This window comes from Lycium ferocissimum, chromosome 10 (genome assembly GCF_029784015.1).
Source record: "Lycium ferocissimum isolate CSIRO_LF1 chromosome 10, AGI_CSIRO_Lferr_CH_V1, whole genome shotgun sequence".
In the NCBI taxonomy this organism is placed as follows: domain Eukaryota; kingdom Viridiplantae; phylum Streptophyta; class Magnoliopsida; order Solanales; family Solanaceae; genus Lycium; species Lycium ferocissimum.
In genome coordinates, this window is record NC_081351.1 from 53,709,589 (window position 1) to 53,727,661 (window position 18,073).

General features: G+C 38.5%; 1 protein-coding gene across 1 annotated transcript; it reads left to right on the forward strand.

Moving 5' to 3' along the window:
* The first annotated feature begins 12,489 nt into the window (after nt 1-12,489).
* LOC132034297 (heat shock factor-binding protein) lies at nt 12,490-17,080 on the forward strand. The gene is made up of 5 exons (XM_059424600.1): nt 12,490-12,656; nt 14,958-15,011; nt 15,951-15,974; nt 16,060-16,102; nt 16,735-17,080. Exons 1-5 carry the CDS (start codon nt 12,654-12,656, stop codon nt 16,875-16,877), a joined length of 267 nt encoding a protein of 88 aa, XP_059280583.1. The 5' UTR covers nt 12,490-12,653; the 3' UTR covers nt 16,878-17,080.
* Nucleotides 17,081-18,073: the final 993 nt, after the last annotated feature.

Below are 18,073 nucleotides of genomic sequence, written 5' to 3' on the forward strand. Positions count from 1 at the left end.
CTCATCTCTCTGTGATAAATTCAAGCAATTAAACAACGTTCATTACAATTTGGTCGCATAGATAGTTAGTTATTTACTTGTTGCAATAATTATAAAACAAAACAACCATTCTCTTATTTACTTGCATGCTTGGTGGCAATAGTATATATTTTGTTGAACCGTTGATCATAAGTCTCTGTGGATACGATATCCGACTTTCAAAAGTCACTATATTACTTGGCAACCACGTAGGCTTGCATGTGCATTGGGAGCAACAATCCTTCCTAGTCCTTGTCTTTCCAAACATGCCCCTTTTGTCCAGATTCAGTAAAAATTCGTATTTTGGCTTCTATTGACTTTTGGTACAGCTGCAGTTTAAATCATTATACTTGTGTACTGAATTAATTACTATCTGCTTTTATACTAATCTTTATTGGGCAATTACTCTATCTGTGTGCTTTATTGCTAGCTTGCTCACCTCTATTCTTGTAATAACTCGTCCGGTCGTTATTTAATGCTTCGCGAACCAACGCTCAATCTAGGCCTACGATCTAAATTAGTAAGCCCCATGGGGTGTTTAAATGATTAATAGTGGAAAAAATTAGTTTCGGAGAGAGTTAAAAATCGTGGGCCCGGGCAGAAGTTGGTCCGCCGCAGCGGTACCGCTGTAGCGAGACTAGCGGACGTCACGGACCAGAATGCGCGTTTTTCCATACTTCGTTTTATATGTCACCCTCCTTTTTACAAAAGACCCTCCAAGGCTACTATTAGGTTTTATATGAAGAAAAACCCTTGACACCAAGAAAAAGAGGTTTCTCCAACATTCTCCATATGTTTCCCTAAAACTATGATCTCTCATGGATTCGGATAAGGGCTAGGAGGGCGAGTGTTTCATGGAAGTTCGAATAGCTACTCGAGTCCGAAAAGTGGATCCGGAATGAGTGGTACATGGAGACCATGGGTCCCCTGCAAGTCATGACTTCTGGGTAATGACACCAGTTAGCATGTGTGTACAGTGTGCATTTAGCCATTGCATTGCATTGCACATAACATCATGTCCTCATATTGCATCTTTGTCATTCTATTACATTATTCTGTGCATCTCCTATAATTGTGTGGTACTTTCTGGGGATTCTGATCATTCATGAAGGTGTTGGCTTAGGAATGAATTGTTAAGTTTCAGGGTTCTGCATTTAGTCTGAGGGATTTGGCAGGTCTCAGTGTTGATGGAAGTGTGATGAATATGTTCCGTAGATGCGTTATACCCTAGCGAGTGAACCGGATAGAAGGCTCTAAGGCTAAAAATCAAGAAGTAGACGTTAGTGTAACAAAGAGATAGGACTAAATTATTTGGCCCTAAAGAAAGTACGGAATAGAACTACGCTTCACTAGTTGAATAACAGTATCTTGTGAGAACAAGAGAACTGAGATAACTAGGATTTAGAGAGGCGAGTTCGTTCTGGGGTAACTATTTATATCGGGAGTCCTGGGGCGTACGTTGACATATCTATTTATCTTGTTGATTTTATATTGTGTTGCGGGAACTAATCTTAGTCGACCTATGATGCTTACCAGTACGTGCGGTGTACTGATATTACTCTTGCTACATCCTTTTTGGGTGTAGATGTGTTGCAGGTTATAAGTTGAAGTTTCTCCTTGTGGATTTCTAGACATCTTCCTACAGCCTTGCTCATCTCATTCCAAGTAGAGGCTGTGTCATTTATTTTATTTAACCTTATGTAATATGAGCTCTTGTACCTGTCTAGACTAGATCCCAGGGACTTTTTAATTTTCTTGTATCAATAACAGAGTCATCACGAGTATTTACTTTTAATTTGTGATTGTTAAGTATTTTGTTATTAATAAAAATGTTTGAATATTGGGCTGGTTGGTAAGGGTTCGCCTACTAAGTAATAATACGGTAGGTGCCGGCACGGCTCGTAAGTTTGGTCGTGACAGTTGGTATCAGAGCCTAGGTTACTGGTCTCATGAGTACAAGAGCAAATGTCCAGTAGAGTCTTGTGGAATGGTACGATGACGTCCCCATCCGCAAGAGGCTATAGGATATCTAGAAGTTTCCTCTTTGTTCATTCTATCGTGCTACTCCCAACACTTCGTCTCCTAGTTGGATCCAATTGGTATCTTGGCGATTCCAATTTGTATCTTGATGGGCTAATTGGTATATGTCAATTCCAATTGGTATCTTATTATGATAACTCAAGGAGGACCTTCTATGAGTGGTATGCGTGTTAAGTGTGTAAACAAATGGAAATTCCGTTGCCAGTATTAAGTGTTGTAATTTGTGTATTTATTTTGGGAAGGTTAGTAAGTCGAGAGTGCATTCATACTTGTTGGACGAAATCCGTGTTTATACGCGCTAACCTGAGTTGGCGGGAATAAAAAATTTGCCCACAGACACTGTAGCTCCGCTGCAGCTGTGTGGAGACCGCTACAGCGGGCTCGCCATAGCGGGTCATCGTCCGCTATAGCAGACCCAGTCCTTTCCCCAGCATCGCTACAGCGAGACCAGCCTCGCCATAGCAACCTCAGACCAGTAGCCTTTTCCGTTGTTCCATGTTTTCCAAACCTGTTCATTCATCAACAAAATTCAAGAAAAAGCCAATTTCAAAGCAAGAACCTGCATAGAAACATCCGCCCGACTAGGGAAATTGTCTTACAAGTGCCCTTAAATCGAGACACCCGCACCAAAAATAAGAAAAGAATTTATAAAAACATCCCAAACAAATTGAAAACAAGAAATTGTCTTAACGGAAAACCCTACAAGAGCAAATGATAACCAAGCTGATATAGGGAGGGGGGGTCTCTAAGCCACTTCCTTGCTGGTCGCCTCGTTACCCCCGTTCTCCGAGTTGCTAGAGTCCTTGCTGCCAAGCCCGGACGCACTCAGGAAGGAGAACTGGGGGACATCTCGGGTGGTCACCTTAGGGTGCTTCTCCTTCGAGACTAGGGTCTTCAAAAGGCTTTTGACGCCTTTCCACATCCTCACGAACAGCTTGTACCTAGCCTGGCTCTTCCTCTTCTCCCGGTCCAAGTTCTCCCGGAGATCCACATGGGCTTGGGCTAAAGATCCAAAAGCGCCCTGCAGAGCATCCGTAACATCCTTCATTTTGGACTGAGTGTCCAGATAACCCTCCATCTCATCAGAGGTGAAGTAACCCAGCAGTAGCACTAGGCGACTCAGCCTTCATAGAGGGCCGTGCAAACCCCATCATGGCCGCCTTGACCGCAGCCATATCTGCCTTCATGCGCTCTAAGGTACCCGAGGCCTGTGAAGGATCGCTCCCGTCGCCACCTCCCCCTTAGCCCTCGCTGTCCTCATCACCAACTTAGTCTGTTCTCCTCCTCTTGCCCCTACCCGGTTCTCTCTTTACCTTCAAGGGGTCAAAAGGGACATCACACTCGACATATCGGTCGCCAAAGTCCAATTACACCCCCGCATTTTGGCATAGGTGGGTAATCAAGGAGGGAAATATCAAGCTCTGACCAGCCTTGGCCATGAAACCCCGCCACTCCTCAATCACCTACATCCCCACATTCACGGGAACGTCATCTAAAATGCAAGCAACCACAAGGGCTCGAGGGTAAGTGACATCAGTAGTGTTTCTCGAAGGGCGAACCCGTTGGGTAACAAGGTTCAGACACCTCCGAGCCTCGGGAGTAAAGTGACGGCTCTTAATAGCAGACCGGGTAGCACCCCATGTAGTCTTCCTCTTCTTGGACTCTTTCACCAACATCCTTACCAACCATGGCCCATTTCCCTCGTGGTCTTTAGCCCGGAATCAGCCTGTGAAGGGTTAGGAAACCCATGAACAGCATTAATCGCCTCCGCACCAATCTTTACATTGACCCCTCTGATAGTGGTCTCAGGTTCTGGGGCAGTCATATCAATAGTAGAGAGCATGGCATAGAATTCTCTGACCCAGTTGTAGTTAATATCCCCCGACTCCTCGACCAGTGGACCCCAACCCATGTGATGTAAGAGTCGCTAAAATTTTGGGGCCAGCTCTTCCAACCGGTCCATAATAAAGGCTCTCTCCTGGAGCAGACCCTTGGTCTGCTGCTCCATGAAATGCCTCTTGCAAGCATGAGAAGCGAACCTAACATATGTGGGGGCAGCAGGTGGTTATTGTTGATATTGTTAGTGTTATTGTGGGGTCGCCATAGCAAAATGCGAGAGTTAGCCTGTAAAGGGAAGATTGAGTTAGAATAATGTGGCACAGAGATTAGACAGTGGTAGGGCATGCATAATTAAGTTAAAAACCCGATCTATAGATTTCTGTCTTAGGCAGCTTCGCTGCGGCGGCAGGATGGCGCTGCGGTAAAGTCGCCATAGCGGCAAAAGGAGCGCCACAGCGGACAAGGCTCCGCCATGGCACTGCTTCATTGATGTGGGCTTGCTATAGAGAGCAGGTGTCCGCTACAGCGGACATCGTCCAAGTTGACGGTCCGCTCCAAGAGACACCCCGAGCGCCACAGTGGTACCGCTGTAGTGAAGAAGGGTCCGCCGTCTTCTCCAGCGAGAAAACCCTCCGACCCAACTTTTATAGAACCCAAAAGTTCACTATAGTTTCCACATTTTTGGCAAGGATCAAGTGCTATGATAGCATGCATGACTTCTACAACCTATAACACCCTATTTCAACTACAATGAGCACCAAAATTTTGAGCAAGAACATTAAAAATTGTAGCTCTACCAAACACCCCCACCTCAACATGAACTACCCCATTTTAAGAAGATCTTTAGTATAAAGTGATGCTAGGACAGTTGGGATGGATAGGAGGTACTACTTGATAATCGATCATTGGAAGCGATGTGAAGGTAAACATATTTACATATATGAAAAAGGCACATTTGACCGGGGGTGAGGATGTGACCTTGAATGTGGCTCAGGTCTGAGGAGTAGATCAGGAACGAGTGGTACATAGACATCATGGGTCCCCTTCAAGTCATGACTTCTGGGCAATGACACCAGTTAGCATGTGTGTACAGTGTGCATTTGACCATTGCATTGCATTACATAACTTCATATCCTCATATTGCATGTTGTCATTCTATTACATTATTCTGTGCATCTCCTATAATTGTGTGGTACTTTCTGAGGGATTCTGATCATTCATGAAGGTGTTGGCTTAGGAATGAATTGTTAAGTTTCAGGGTTCTGCATTTAGTCTGAGGGATTTAAAGGGTCTCAGTATTGATGGAAGTGTGATGAATATGTTCCGTAGATGCGTTATACCCTAGCGAGTGAACCGGATAGAAGGCTCTAAGGCTAAAAATCAAGAAGTAGACGTTAGTGTAACAAAGAGATAGGACTAAATTATTTGGCCCTAAAGAAAGTACGAAATAGAACTACACTTCACCAGTTGAATAACCGGTAATACTGTGAGAACAAGAAAACTGAGATAACTAGGATTTAGAGAGGCGAGTTCGTTCTGGGGTAACTATTTATATCGGGAGTCCTGGGGCGTACGTTGGCATATCTGTTTATCTTGATGATTTTATATTGTGTTGCGGGAACTAATCTTAGTCGACCTATGATGCTTACCAGTACGTGTGGTGTACTGATACTACTCTTGCTACATCTTTTTGGGTGTAGATGTGTTGCAGGTTATAAGTTGAAGTTTCTCCTTATGGATTTCTAGACATCTTCCTACAGCCTTGCTCATCTCATTCCAGGTAGAGGTATTTCGTGTCGGTTATTTTGTTTAACCTTGTGTAATAGGAGCTCTTGTACCTGTCTAGACTAGATCCCGAGGATTTTTCAGTTTTCTTGTATCAATAACAGAGTCATCACGAGTATCTATTTTTAATTTGTGATCGTTAAGTATTTTGTTGTTAATATAAATGTTTGAATATTGGGTTGGTTGGTAAGGGTTCGCTTACTATGTAGTAACACGGTAGGTGCCCGTACGGCTCGTAAGTTGGGTCGTGACAATTTTGTTAATGTTTTGTTTCCCCAGTGGCTCCGAGTTAATATAGCTGAACTTCTTACTGGCTGTACTTTAACTACTTTTCGATGATGCCAAAAGGGGGAAATTATTTATTTGTTAGACCTAAGGTAAGTGGAGGGATGAACACATTGTTTACCTGGAAGTGAGAAAAGGGATGAACGACGTTATGATTAAGGGGGAAGGACTGAAAGATTAAGGTGGTTGGTTTGTGCACTAAGGGGTAACGCGGTCCCCTGATCTGTATATGAATCGTGTTGCTAACATGCTGTTATGCTTTAAAACTGTTCTATTTCGCAGGGGGAACAAGTAGGACTTACTTCTCAGGGGGAACATTGTTTCTAAGTTTGTCATCATCAAAGAAGGGGAAATTGATAGGACTAGGTGCATTCAACGTTTTGATGATTGTCAAACTGCTGGAGAAACAGAGAGAGACCTGGTTTGTGATATGTTTTCTCTGTACGTCGTACAGTCAACAGTAAAAGCTGTAAAGCTGCACTACCCATTGCACAACTGGACAGCAGTGCTGCGGCTGGGATACACTAGTTGTAATCTGAAGTTGCTCAGTGTAGTGGAGTGGGAAATCTACGAGGTAGGTCGTGGTTTTTAATCCCTTAAGCAAGGAATTTTCCACAGTAATATCTCTTCTATTTACTTACTGCACTATCTCAGGAAACTAGTAGATAACCAGGTTCCTCATATACTGTTTGGTGGACGCATAGCCTACATCAGTTTGAGACACTCAAAGCAAATCACACATGGAATTTGGTATCACTTCGAGCTGGGGAAAAAGCAATGTGACGTAAGTAGGTGTATAAAATCAAAACATTAGGTAAAATCAGAGTATTGAAATATTTAAAGCAACTAGTTTTTGGAACGTATATCCCAAGTTATTATGCAGATTATTAAAATACGTTTTCAAGTAACAAAAGATGAATTAAGAAAGTGAAAATTCAGGAGTATGATAGTTGTTAGGGACTTGACAATTGAAATCAATAATCCAATATAAAAATTGACAAATAAAATAAAAATATTTAAATACTCAGGCTTGGGACACTATTGTCACTATTACCCATGATCAGATACAACACAAAAGAAAAAAACAACAAAAATAAATCGATGGAGGTGGAATAAAATTCCATAACCTGAAACCAATAAACTCAAAAAAATCGTTCTTTGCTTTGACTTTGATGAAAAAATTTCAGTTAAACAAAAATAAATTGATGGAGGTGGAATAAAATTCCATAACCTGAAACCAATAAACTCGAGCTATACAACTAAGAAAAGTGAAACTATCAACAATCTGATGAAGAAGCTGTTTGAGTCACCTCAGATTTTTTTTTTTTTTAATCTCTGGCCGGTTCAATGCGGATGATCCACTTGAAAACGGACCATTCCCATTTTCATTTTGAGACACAACATAGATCTTTAAAGCCGTTAAGCTCTTTTTCTCAGCAGAATGCAGTGAAGAATAGACTTTTCAATATTATTATAAATAAAAATTCACATCGTAAGTGAAAAATTCTCAGAACTTGAAATTATATATAAAATCATATCTAACTGCATACTAAAGTATATATATAAAAATAAGAATTGCATGGTAAATTAGAAATAATGAACAAGAGGATGTACATGTTTTAATATAACTACCTCTAGGGGCTCTATCACTAATAATTACATATGAGCGTGGTAGGGAGAAGATTGAGAACTTCGACTGTGCATACAAAGAATCATACTGGCGCCATGAAGTTAAATCTGCCATTTATATGCTATTTATAGAAAGTGTAAAAGGATATGAAAAGCTAAGAAAGACAAAAATGGGTTGAACAGGTTGTGCAAGAAACAAATAGTAATAAAGAATGAAATTACTAGGTTGTGCAAGAAACAAATAGTAATAAAGAATGAAATTACTATGGGTAATTACTATTAACATGGAAGATGAAAGAAACAAAGAATAAATAATGAAATAACTATAGATCATAATTAAGCAAATTTATACCTGCAATAACTATGGGTAAATGGAAGAATTTTTCTAATTCACGTTCAATGTAATAAAAATTATTTAATGAAAGGTCTTTTGTTTCTTACTGGACAAATTAAAATAGTCAATCAACTTTTAAGGAGTATTATTGTAATTCAAATTCAACTATGGGGCTTCCCACTTACGTCACCTTAAAATCCTCATTTTCATCCAGCCGCTGCCACAACGAAAAACGAACCAAAAGATCAAAAGGTCCAAAATGTCGAGCAGTAACATTTGATGAGATACAAAATACATCCTCGTTTATCATCTACGTAATATCTTAATGTTCTCAATTATAACTTATTGTTGTAACCAAAGAACTTGCAATACGCAAATTCACAATGAATAGAACCAAAATGAAGAAAGATACATTCCTTGGAGCATTGATAATACCAATTTTGTTAGTGGTAATTCACATCACACCCCTTGAGTGCGGCCCTTCGCCGGATCCTGCTAACACAAGATGCTTTGTGCACCGGGCTGCCTTTTGTTACCTCTAGTATTCCATCATATTATAAGAAAATAATTAAACGGAAAAGGCTCAAATATGCCATCGAACTATCGAAAATGGCTAATTTATGTCACTCATCAATAGTTTGGCTCATTTATGCCATCGAACTAACGAAAATGGCTCATTGATGTCACTCATCAATCGTTTGGCTCATTTATGGCATCGCCCGTTACCAAAATGACTCATCCATGCCATTTTTCATTAAATCCGATTTTACAATACCAGATATGACACGAGACCTCCAACTAGATTATGGTTGTGGGTGGGTAGGGTGTATGGGTGGGATTTTTTATTAATTTGTGATTTAAAATTGAGTTGGTTTAATTAAACGACATAGACTTCTAATTGGAGGCCACGTGTCATATCTAGTATTATAAAACCGGTGCTAATGAAAAATGGCATGGGTGAGTCATTTTGGTAGGGCGATGACATAAATGAACCAAACTATTGATAAGTGGCATAAATTAGTCATTTTCAATAGTTCGACAGCATAAATAAGCCAAACTATTGACGAGTGGCATAAATGAGCCATTTTCGATAGTGTGATGGCATATTTGAGCCTTTTCCTATAATTAAACTATCAATATATAGAAATTAGACTCAAACGGAAAAGGTATATACTCTAACTAAATTATCTTTGAACCCGGTCGAGAATGGTGGATAGAACTTATCTGCTGTGTCATTTTGTTTATAAATAATAGGAAATAATAGGTGCACATATCCATAATTTTACTGAACTAATTAGCTGCTTATGTGCTGAGGGAGAATCCCAAGAAGTCTACAAAACTTGCGGGGTAAGTGATGATACTCTGCCTACCAATGAGAACAGGGTCTCCAAAGAATGTGGAAAAAGCTTCATATCTTGGAAAGTGAAACAGGGGTGATTTTTTTTTTTCAGCAGCACCACTGCTCAACAGTCAACGTCACAGCGAACTTCAGCCTTCGTGCGCACAGCACGTTTGACACTTAGTTTCAATTTCAGGGTAGCACAGAATGAAAGAGACAAACGTTTACAGGCAAATGGCCAACCTTTTATTATCTCCCAGATGTTACAAAGGACTCACGAATTTGGAGGCTTACAAAACTGATGTTTGCCTTAGCCAAATTCTGTACATAAAGGAAATCTGCCAGGGGCAGTTACAAGGGGAAAGGCGTGCTTGGCATGTGCCTGGCAGTTACATATGGGGGCATTAAGCTAATGCTAAGGGGGCATGTGAAAATGCCTTCAGATTTTTGCCTCAACTGCCGCACATGACCTGCACACTGATGTAACCGTCGCACATGCCGCCTACAGGGTCAGCTGTGCACATGCCTCGCTGCCCATGGCCCTTGCACGCCTTGCTTGCTTAGCTTCGCCCAACACTTAGAATATTTTTCACCCATCTTCATGTCAATGCCATGCCAATGCCTTTCCCACTTTGCCTTGCCTTGCCTTGCCCTCATCCAGCCCATGCCAACACCCATGTCCGTCCGAGTCAACCCACTGCCTGCACGCATGCCCGCCTGGTGCCATGCGCCTGTTCGTGCCACTGACATTCGTCAAGCTGCCTTGCCAACACCCAAGCACCTTGACTTAGTTGCACACCATGCTATAAGCATACAACCCCGCACATTGCTTTCAACACCCACATAGGCCACATGTCAAGGGGCAATGCACAAGCCCTTAACACTGCCCACACCCGCATGCCACTACAAAAAAAAAAAAAAAAAAGGTAATTTGTGGAGGTTGAAAGTTGCAATTCGCGGAGGTTTTAAGCTCCGCTAGCAAATAGTGGAGGCTAAAACCTCCTCGCAACTTTCAACCTCTACAAATTACTCATTTTTTGTAGTGTGCTTTTAAGTCCGAACTTGGGAGTCTAACAGAAAGCCTTATTTGGCCACATAATGTGCCACTCAAAAACAGAAAAGCGAATGAATCAAGCTTCATTAGGGTAAGCTAAGGGGCTTAGGTACTCGTCTAGTTCCAATATAAACATTTGGTAAAAATGAAGAAACATGAAAGATATTAACATTACCAGATTCAGAGAAGAAGAAAAGACAATATAAATGTATTAATGGTTGGAAAGTTAGTAGTCTTTAATAACAATCATTCAAAAGTTTTTAAGATGTTTCCGTTTTACAGTGAATTGGTTGAATGAATTTGGTCCATATTGAAATATACATTCAGTGCGACTCCTCAAATTCTCACAATTAAATTGTTTAAGCAAATTCAAAAACATGCATTAGCTATGGAAAACGTTCAGATTTAGGAGCGTGGTACATACAATAATAAAGTCATTGAATCCAGCACAATATTAAATGAAAAGCTAGATGATTTTGAGGAAATAATTTAGTGGTTAAGGGGTAAAATGGTCATTTATCTTTTTATGGGCATTTTCGTAATTCAACTTTAGGCTTAGGGGCTTCCCACTTTTAATATTATATTATTATTATTATTATTATTATTATTATTATTATTATGATGTTGGTTGTGAAGGAATATACCTAGGAAGCTGGAATAGAATGAAAGATATTTCAACTAGATGTGAATAATGCATTTCTTCATGGAGATTTACATGAAAAAGTATACATGAAAGTGCTATTAAGGCTAGTTGTGGAGAAACCAGTGATGCTATATAGATTAAAAAAGTCACGTTTATGATATAACACAAGCAAGTAGGGAGTGGTATGCCGAATTACCTGATATTTTTAGCAGTCTACATCGATGATGTTGATTACATAAATTCACTTTGAACAGATTAAGTCTTTGAAGACCTCCTTACATAGACATTCATAATAACGGACTTAGGGAGACTACACTAGTTTCTAGGATTGGAGATACTTTACAAGGATAATGGAGTTCTAATTTCACAAAAAAGAAGTTCGTTGTGTACTTGCTGAAAGAGTATAATTGTTTCAACAACTTTCCTTTGTCTCCTCCTCTTGATCCACCAGTGAATCTTAAAGTAGATAAAGGAGTCTTACTGTCAGATCGCAATTACTATAGAAAGTTGATTGACAAGTTAAATTCTCTCACTAATACAAAATTTGATATAACCACTAATACAAGACTTGCTACAACTTACAATGTACAACACTTAAGCAATATATGCAAAATCTGGGAGTCTCATTTGAATGTTGTTGTTCATGTGCTAAGGTATTTGAAAAGAGATTCAAGTCTGAAAATATTTATTTCACATAGCTAGGATTACAGAGTGAGCTTTTTGTGGATTCAAACTGGTCAACTTCCCTCGAGTCCAGAAAATCAATTAGAGAATACATTATCTTGCTTGTTGATAGCCTCGTCGGATAGAACTCAAAGAAGCAACTTACCATATCGTTGTCCTCAACAGCTTCAAAATACAAGTCAGTCACGAAGATTGTTGGAGAATTAGTTTGACTAGAAAGGCTATTTGAAGAGCTGCAAATGCTCTTATTCTTGTTCATACTAAATTTGCCGTGACAGCCAAACATCATTACATATATTGAGAAAAATAGTATTTCATGACCGCACGAAACACATAGAGGTGAATTGTCGCTCTGTAAGTGACAAACTGCAAGAAGGATTGATTTCTCTACGTTATATTTTCATACATGAGCAATTAAGTAATATTTTATCATACTTCTATTCTTGGTAAGTTGGCGATGAGTTAATCACCCCCAACTTGACAGGGGTGGAGGAATCTTGAGAGTTTTTACATATGTATTTGTATTCATTTCAGTAAGCTACACTTTGTATACTTGGCGAAAAGCGCTATACATAATGTATCAATCTTGTATAAAAGTGTATAGAAGGTGTTTATACACAAACATGGACTAATCGGGAGCAAACTCAAAATATAGGCTATGTGACGTAAATTACCCAGTAGACATAAAGCGCAATTCCCAAGACTAAATAATACCCATTATCAAACACGAAATTAAATAATCCCCTGTCTTATCCCAAAATTAATATCCTTATCATACCAATGAAACGACCCCAAGTGTTAAGTTGAAGAAATAGGACAAAGCATTAAAGGGTTCACATGAAAGAATAATTGTGTTGGGGGCCCAATTTGGTCATTTCAAATTTCGAATTTCAAAATATATTTGTTTCAAATTTTGGTCCCTCTATTCACAATTTGGGCATTTCTGTGTTTACAAACCTCTTCGCTTCTCTCATTAACCACAATCTTCTCTCTCGCCGAACACATGGTAAACTATCATCACTCTCTATTTTCTTCAGATTTACATTGTATATTCTAATCGAATTCGTAATTTTTTTTTTCTTTTTTTAACGTTCTGCATCCTGTTCTATGTGTATACTTTAAGGTCAAATTTTCACTGTTATTTCGCTGATTTGTTTGTATTCACCATTTTAACATTTGAGATTCAATCGTGCTTCTTGTGACCAATTATTTTCAATTTTAACAAATACTAGGTTTTTCTTTTGGTAAGTGATAAAATTCAATTATTTATTCGCAAATTTAGAAAAGAAGAACGAGGCTAATTGGAGTACTGAGTGTGAAACTGGCTAATTTTTGTCTTAAATTGAAATATTTGTTCCCTAACTTTAAAAATAAGATTTACATTATTAGAAACTAACTAAAAAGTTATTACTTATATAACACACTTAATAATGAAAAATGTTTAAGAAATGCTTGACTTTCTAAATAGTAGTAGTGTAGATAAAATGAAGGGGAGGGAGTTTCTTATAAGCAAACGGGGTTGGGGACTGAATTGAAGTGAATATGTGGTTATTAAATGTTTTATATCTTTACTCTGAGTAGTCGTAGTAATATTCTTGTAGTTTCTTGTCCTTCGATTATCAATCCTTGTATAGTATTTTGCTATGGCTTTTATTCTGCTTTGAATTGCTTGTCTTTGTGCCAAGAGTCTATCGGAAACAGCCTCTCTACCTCCCAAGGTAAGGGTAAGGTCTGCCTACATCTTTCCCTCCCCAGACCCCACTTGTGGGATTACACTGGGTATGTTGTTGTACTCTGTTGGGTTATATAGTTGCAAAATAACGTTAGAACAACATTTTTAATAGCGTCATAATAAATGAGGGAGTCAGCGCAAGAGGAAGGTTTAAAAATGGGATATGATAGTTTCTTTTGAAGTTGGAAGTATGGATATCTGCTTTTGTTTTAGGATGTAAAATAGAGCTTAATCAGCACAATGAATGCAATAGGATTTACTCTGTGTTAGAGCTAAGAAGAGTCGGTTACAAACGAGAAAAAGAAATCTAGAAGAAAGGAAGAAGAGAGAAGCGTTTAATTTCTGCACAAAAATTAGCTATTACAAGAATAAAAACAACATGCCCAGTGTGATCCCATGAGTGGAGTCTGCAGAGAGAGGTTGTTTCCGAAAGACCCTCGGTTCAAAGAAAGGAAAAGAAAAGAAAAGAAAAGAAGAGAAAGGAACGGAAAAGTAATTCGAAGCAGATACAAAAAGTATAGCGGCAAAATAGCACGATACAATGCGAATGTTCAATAGATGGTAATGCAAATCGAAGAGTAAGAAACTACGTGAGTGCTAATGCTAACCCATGTGACTCTAACAACTTTCAAACAAACTCCACTTACTTAAAAAACTCTGCTGACTAGCATATTACAAAATTATTTTCTATTTCAATATAGGAGCTCATATAAAACTGTACCTTTGTTGTGGTGATAGCTGATTGTTTGGAGGCTACTATGTGTTTCCTTACTCTTTGTCTTTACTTTGCATTCTTGGCTAATTAAACTTGGATTTATATGATTTCACTCTTAAGCTCGGGCTTTGTGTACTTTGAAACAAGTATCATGGTGAACTTTTCTGGTCGTTTAAGTTGATCTTTAATCAGTAGAGTTGAAGAACTAGCTTAGAAAATGGAGGCGACTATCAACCTGAATATACCAGTAATTGCAGCTTAGCGTATTGAAATCAATAGCATCTGAAGTGGCATCAACAACATGCTTTGCTAAGAGCCACTACAGCCAAATTTTGATTTACATATGAAAGGATGTCCACAGTAACATTTGCGTATAAATAAAGCTATCTAATGTACTAGGTCTGGGCAAAACCAGTTACAAGAATGTATATCTCAAAACTTGGTTTTCTCCTTCGCATTTTTGTCAGGCATAAGACAATACCTGGACTCATATTAAACTTCCTAGTATTACCAAATGACTATGCCTTCAGCAGCATTATCTGTGGGAAATGAAATTCACAAATTCTTCAGTTTACATCTTTGTTTGTCAAGCATTGATCAGAAATCTAACTGATAAAGAGTAAAGAGTGTGGGAGAGGTTAAGGATTATTGTGCTCTGTGAACTTCTGAATCTGTTCTTCTAGCTGAAAGCTAGTTTTTTGTGGAAAATAAGAGAAATAGTAACAGAGTTCTGTATTTTAAACAGAATTTGCAATATGGAGCTTGGAAAATCAGTTCCATATCTTTCCTACTTTTGTTCTGCTTCATAAGTTGCTTAACTTGGCTCCCTTCTGACCCACAATAATTGGATCTTCTTGCAGGATGGGCATGATGCAGATAGTACAAAACAAAGCACTGCTGATATGACTGTATTTGTAAGTTTTTAAACTATTTTGAATTTATTTGATTGACGTTAAAACACTGAAATTTTCCTGTTGAAGAGATTTATATGCCAGTAGAAAATATAGAGAATTCTGGCGCCTTTTATTCTTATCTTTAATTTATTCTAGATATTATTGGTCTGTGAAAGCTTATATGGGGTGACGCGGACGGTTAGGATTCATATAGCCTACACCAACTTGGTTGGCATTGAGGCGTTGTTTCTGTTGTTGCTGTAGGTTATAGACTGAACTTTTTGTCCAGTCGGTACTCAATGATAGTCTGGAAAGGTTTCTAATCCATCTCAATCTGCTAACCTCTGAGTTACTGAAGTATGATTCTTAAATGTTGGATCCCAAGGATTCATTAGTTTCCATTATGATATTTTAACAGTGTGATCTTTTCATCATCAAATGTAATTCTAACATGCTAGCTGGCCCACGTAAATAGTACAACAACCACAACATACACAGTGTAATCCCACAAGTGGGGTCTGGGGAGGGTAGGATGTACGCAGACCTCACCTCTACCTTTATGGGGTAGAGAGGCAGTTTCCGATAGACCCTCGGCTCAAAAGAAAGATAGTCAATGCAGGATTGCAAAGAAATAAGACAACAAAGTATCAGGATACCAAACAAATGGAGCAACACATAGTATTACACACATAAGGATAATGATCTATGCGATACCACCCATGTAAATACTACTATCTGAATTTAATGTGGCCATATGATGTTAGGACAATGACATCTAAGCCAATTGTGATGCAATTCTCAGTGTCTGGCAAATGATACATTAGTTGTCTGCTAGTATCTCTTTTATTGGCCGTATAAACAACTTCATGTTATTCACTAGCGTCAATGTCATGGACGACATCACAATAAGCACATCCATTTTGCTAGCTAACTTTTCCTACTTCCTTTCTGCTCTTGCAGGTACAGAATCTTCTTCAGCAAATGGTGAGCCTGCTCTCTCTGCGCCACTTGGATTCTTCACTAGTTTTTATAAGATATATCTTCTAACTGGTATGTTCTCTCTTTGCAGCAAACCAGGTTTCAGACTATGTCTGAATCAATCATCTCAAAAAATATCCTTTTCGGATCTGGTGTTCCTTATTATCTAGTAACTAATCCTTGGTCTTAATCTAGATTAATTAGTAGCTGCACGAGTCTCATCTAACAAGTGAAGTAAGTTGTATGTAGCATGTCATATAGCTCTGATTTCAAGAATCTAGAAATGTGCCCACAGTTTTGAGGCTCGAGGGTCTCATGAAATCATTTTCTCCTATAATTTCTTAAGTTAGTAGGACTTCTGGTACACCTCAAGAATTTAGCCTTCTTTAGTTTCATGAAATTTATGAAAGGGATGTTAAACTAGTTAACACCAAGATTTGACTGTATCACCTATGTTACTCAGTCAGAACTTAGCCTTCTTTAGTTTCATGAAATTTGTAAAAGGGATATTGCTCTAGTATATCAAAATTTGGTTGTGACTTCTGGTACTCAACCAGAATTTAGCCCTCTTTAGTTTCATGAAATTTAGTTCCGTAATCTCTTTCTTTTGTCCATATCTCCATATGTGATGATTTCCCTCTGTCATATTGGTCTGGGTACGTCTGCTTTGTCATTCTCTCTAGTTCTAGTATATTATACATAGCATCTGTCTTTCTTTGTGAGATCAACTTGGACAAAGTATGTTAAGTCCTTGACAATGCTGCACTAGATGAGATGGGGAACCGGATCGATGAATTGGAGCAGAGCATCAACGATTTGAGAGTTGAAATGGGCCAAGAAGGTTCTCCATCCCCTTCGGCTGCACTGAAATCAAAAGATGAACCAAAGTCTACTGATGATTCTGCATGAGACGATACATGAAGGTGGTTTATTGGAGGCAGTTGGTGGTGTTTGTTAAAATGTTTTAACTTTTTGAGTGTTATCCTTTTTTGGCTGCTGCCTTGTGAGATTTATGACTGATAGCTGTATTCTATACATGGATTCTCTTATTCTTGAAAGAGAGAGACGTGTGCTATTGGTCATTGATGTGATTATCAACATATACTTTAACATCATATTTCCTTTAGATATGATATGATATATTAAAGGGTGTGTAACGAAGGGTTAATTTGTTTTGATTTTAGGCATCTTCCGAGGGGGGCCAGTTTTCTGGTCAAAGTCCTTTTTTGCATTATTCTAATGGTTTATACTCCTTTATATCACCAGTAACTAACTCGCCCATGCTATATAGACCTAGAGAGGTTATTATTCCATTTGTTTGTCAACTTCAAAATATCGTTTACCTATTAAAATGTAAATGTAAGTTGGGTGGAGAAAGGTAGAAAGTGGAGTGAATAAACTACCCATTAAGTGATGGTATGCTATAATTTTGGTGCCATAACCTATTACAGTTTTTGAAAGGTGACGGATCAATATTAGATGCGTCTAATTTGATGTCACTTTAGATATGGATATGATTTCTTAAAATAAATGTTACATATTCAGTTAGATTCTTGTGGTCTTAAGTTGTACGCTTTTTACATTCTTAGTGATTTATGGGCTTCATAGATTAGATAGTCTTCGAAGAAGTTAGAGAAGGTACCAACAATTAGGAAGAATTGTTGAGGATTGGGGGTTGTTAGAGTCAGTTCCTTAGGTATATAAACTGTTGCAATTTTAAAAATTGCTCGAGTTAAAAGTGGAGAGTTTGGAAAAATTCTATTGGAGATACGTTGTGGCTTTTGCTTTCTTTGATCATGGAACGTACCACGTGAAAATACTTATGTTGATTTGTTATTCTACAATTTCCTTTTTGCATAATTGTGAAAAGAACTTGATTCTTTCAGAATATAGGTGGCAGCAAAATAACGTGTTCATACAATCTAAAATGTAGTGGTAGTCAGCTACTTTGGGATAGTGTTGGGTCATTGGAAAGCCCAAATACTTACCAAATGAAGAGGCAGTAGGCATGTTAAGAAGGCCAGACGATTGACTTCATAAGGAGGTGTTGACATTTTTTGAAAAAATAATTTTTGACTTGTGAAAATTAATACGTTGATCAGTGA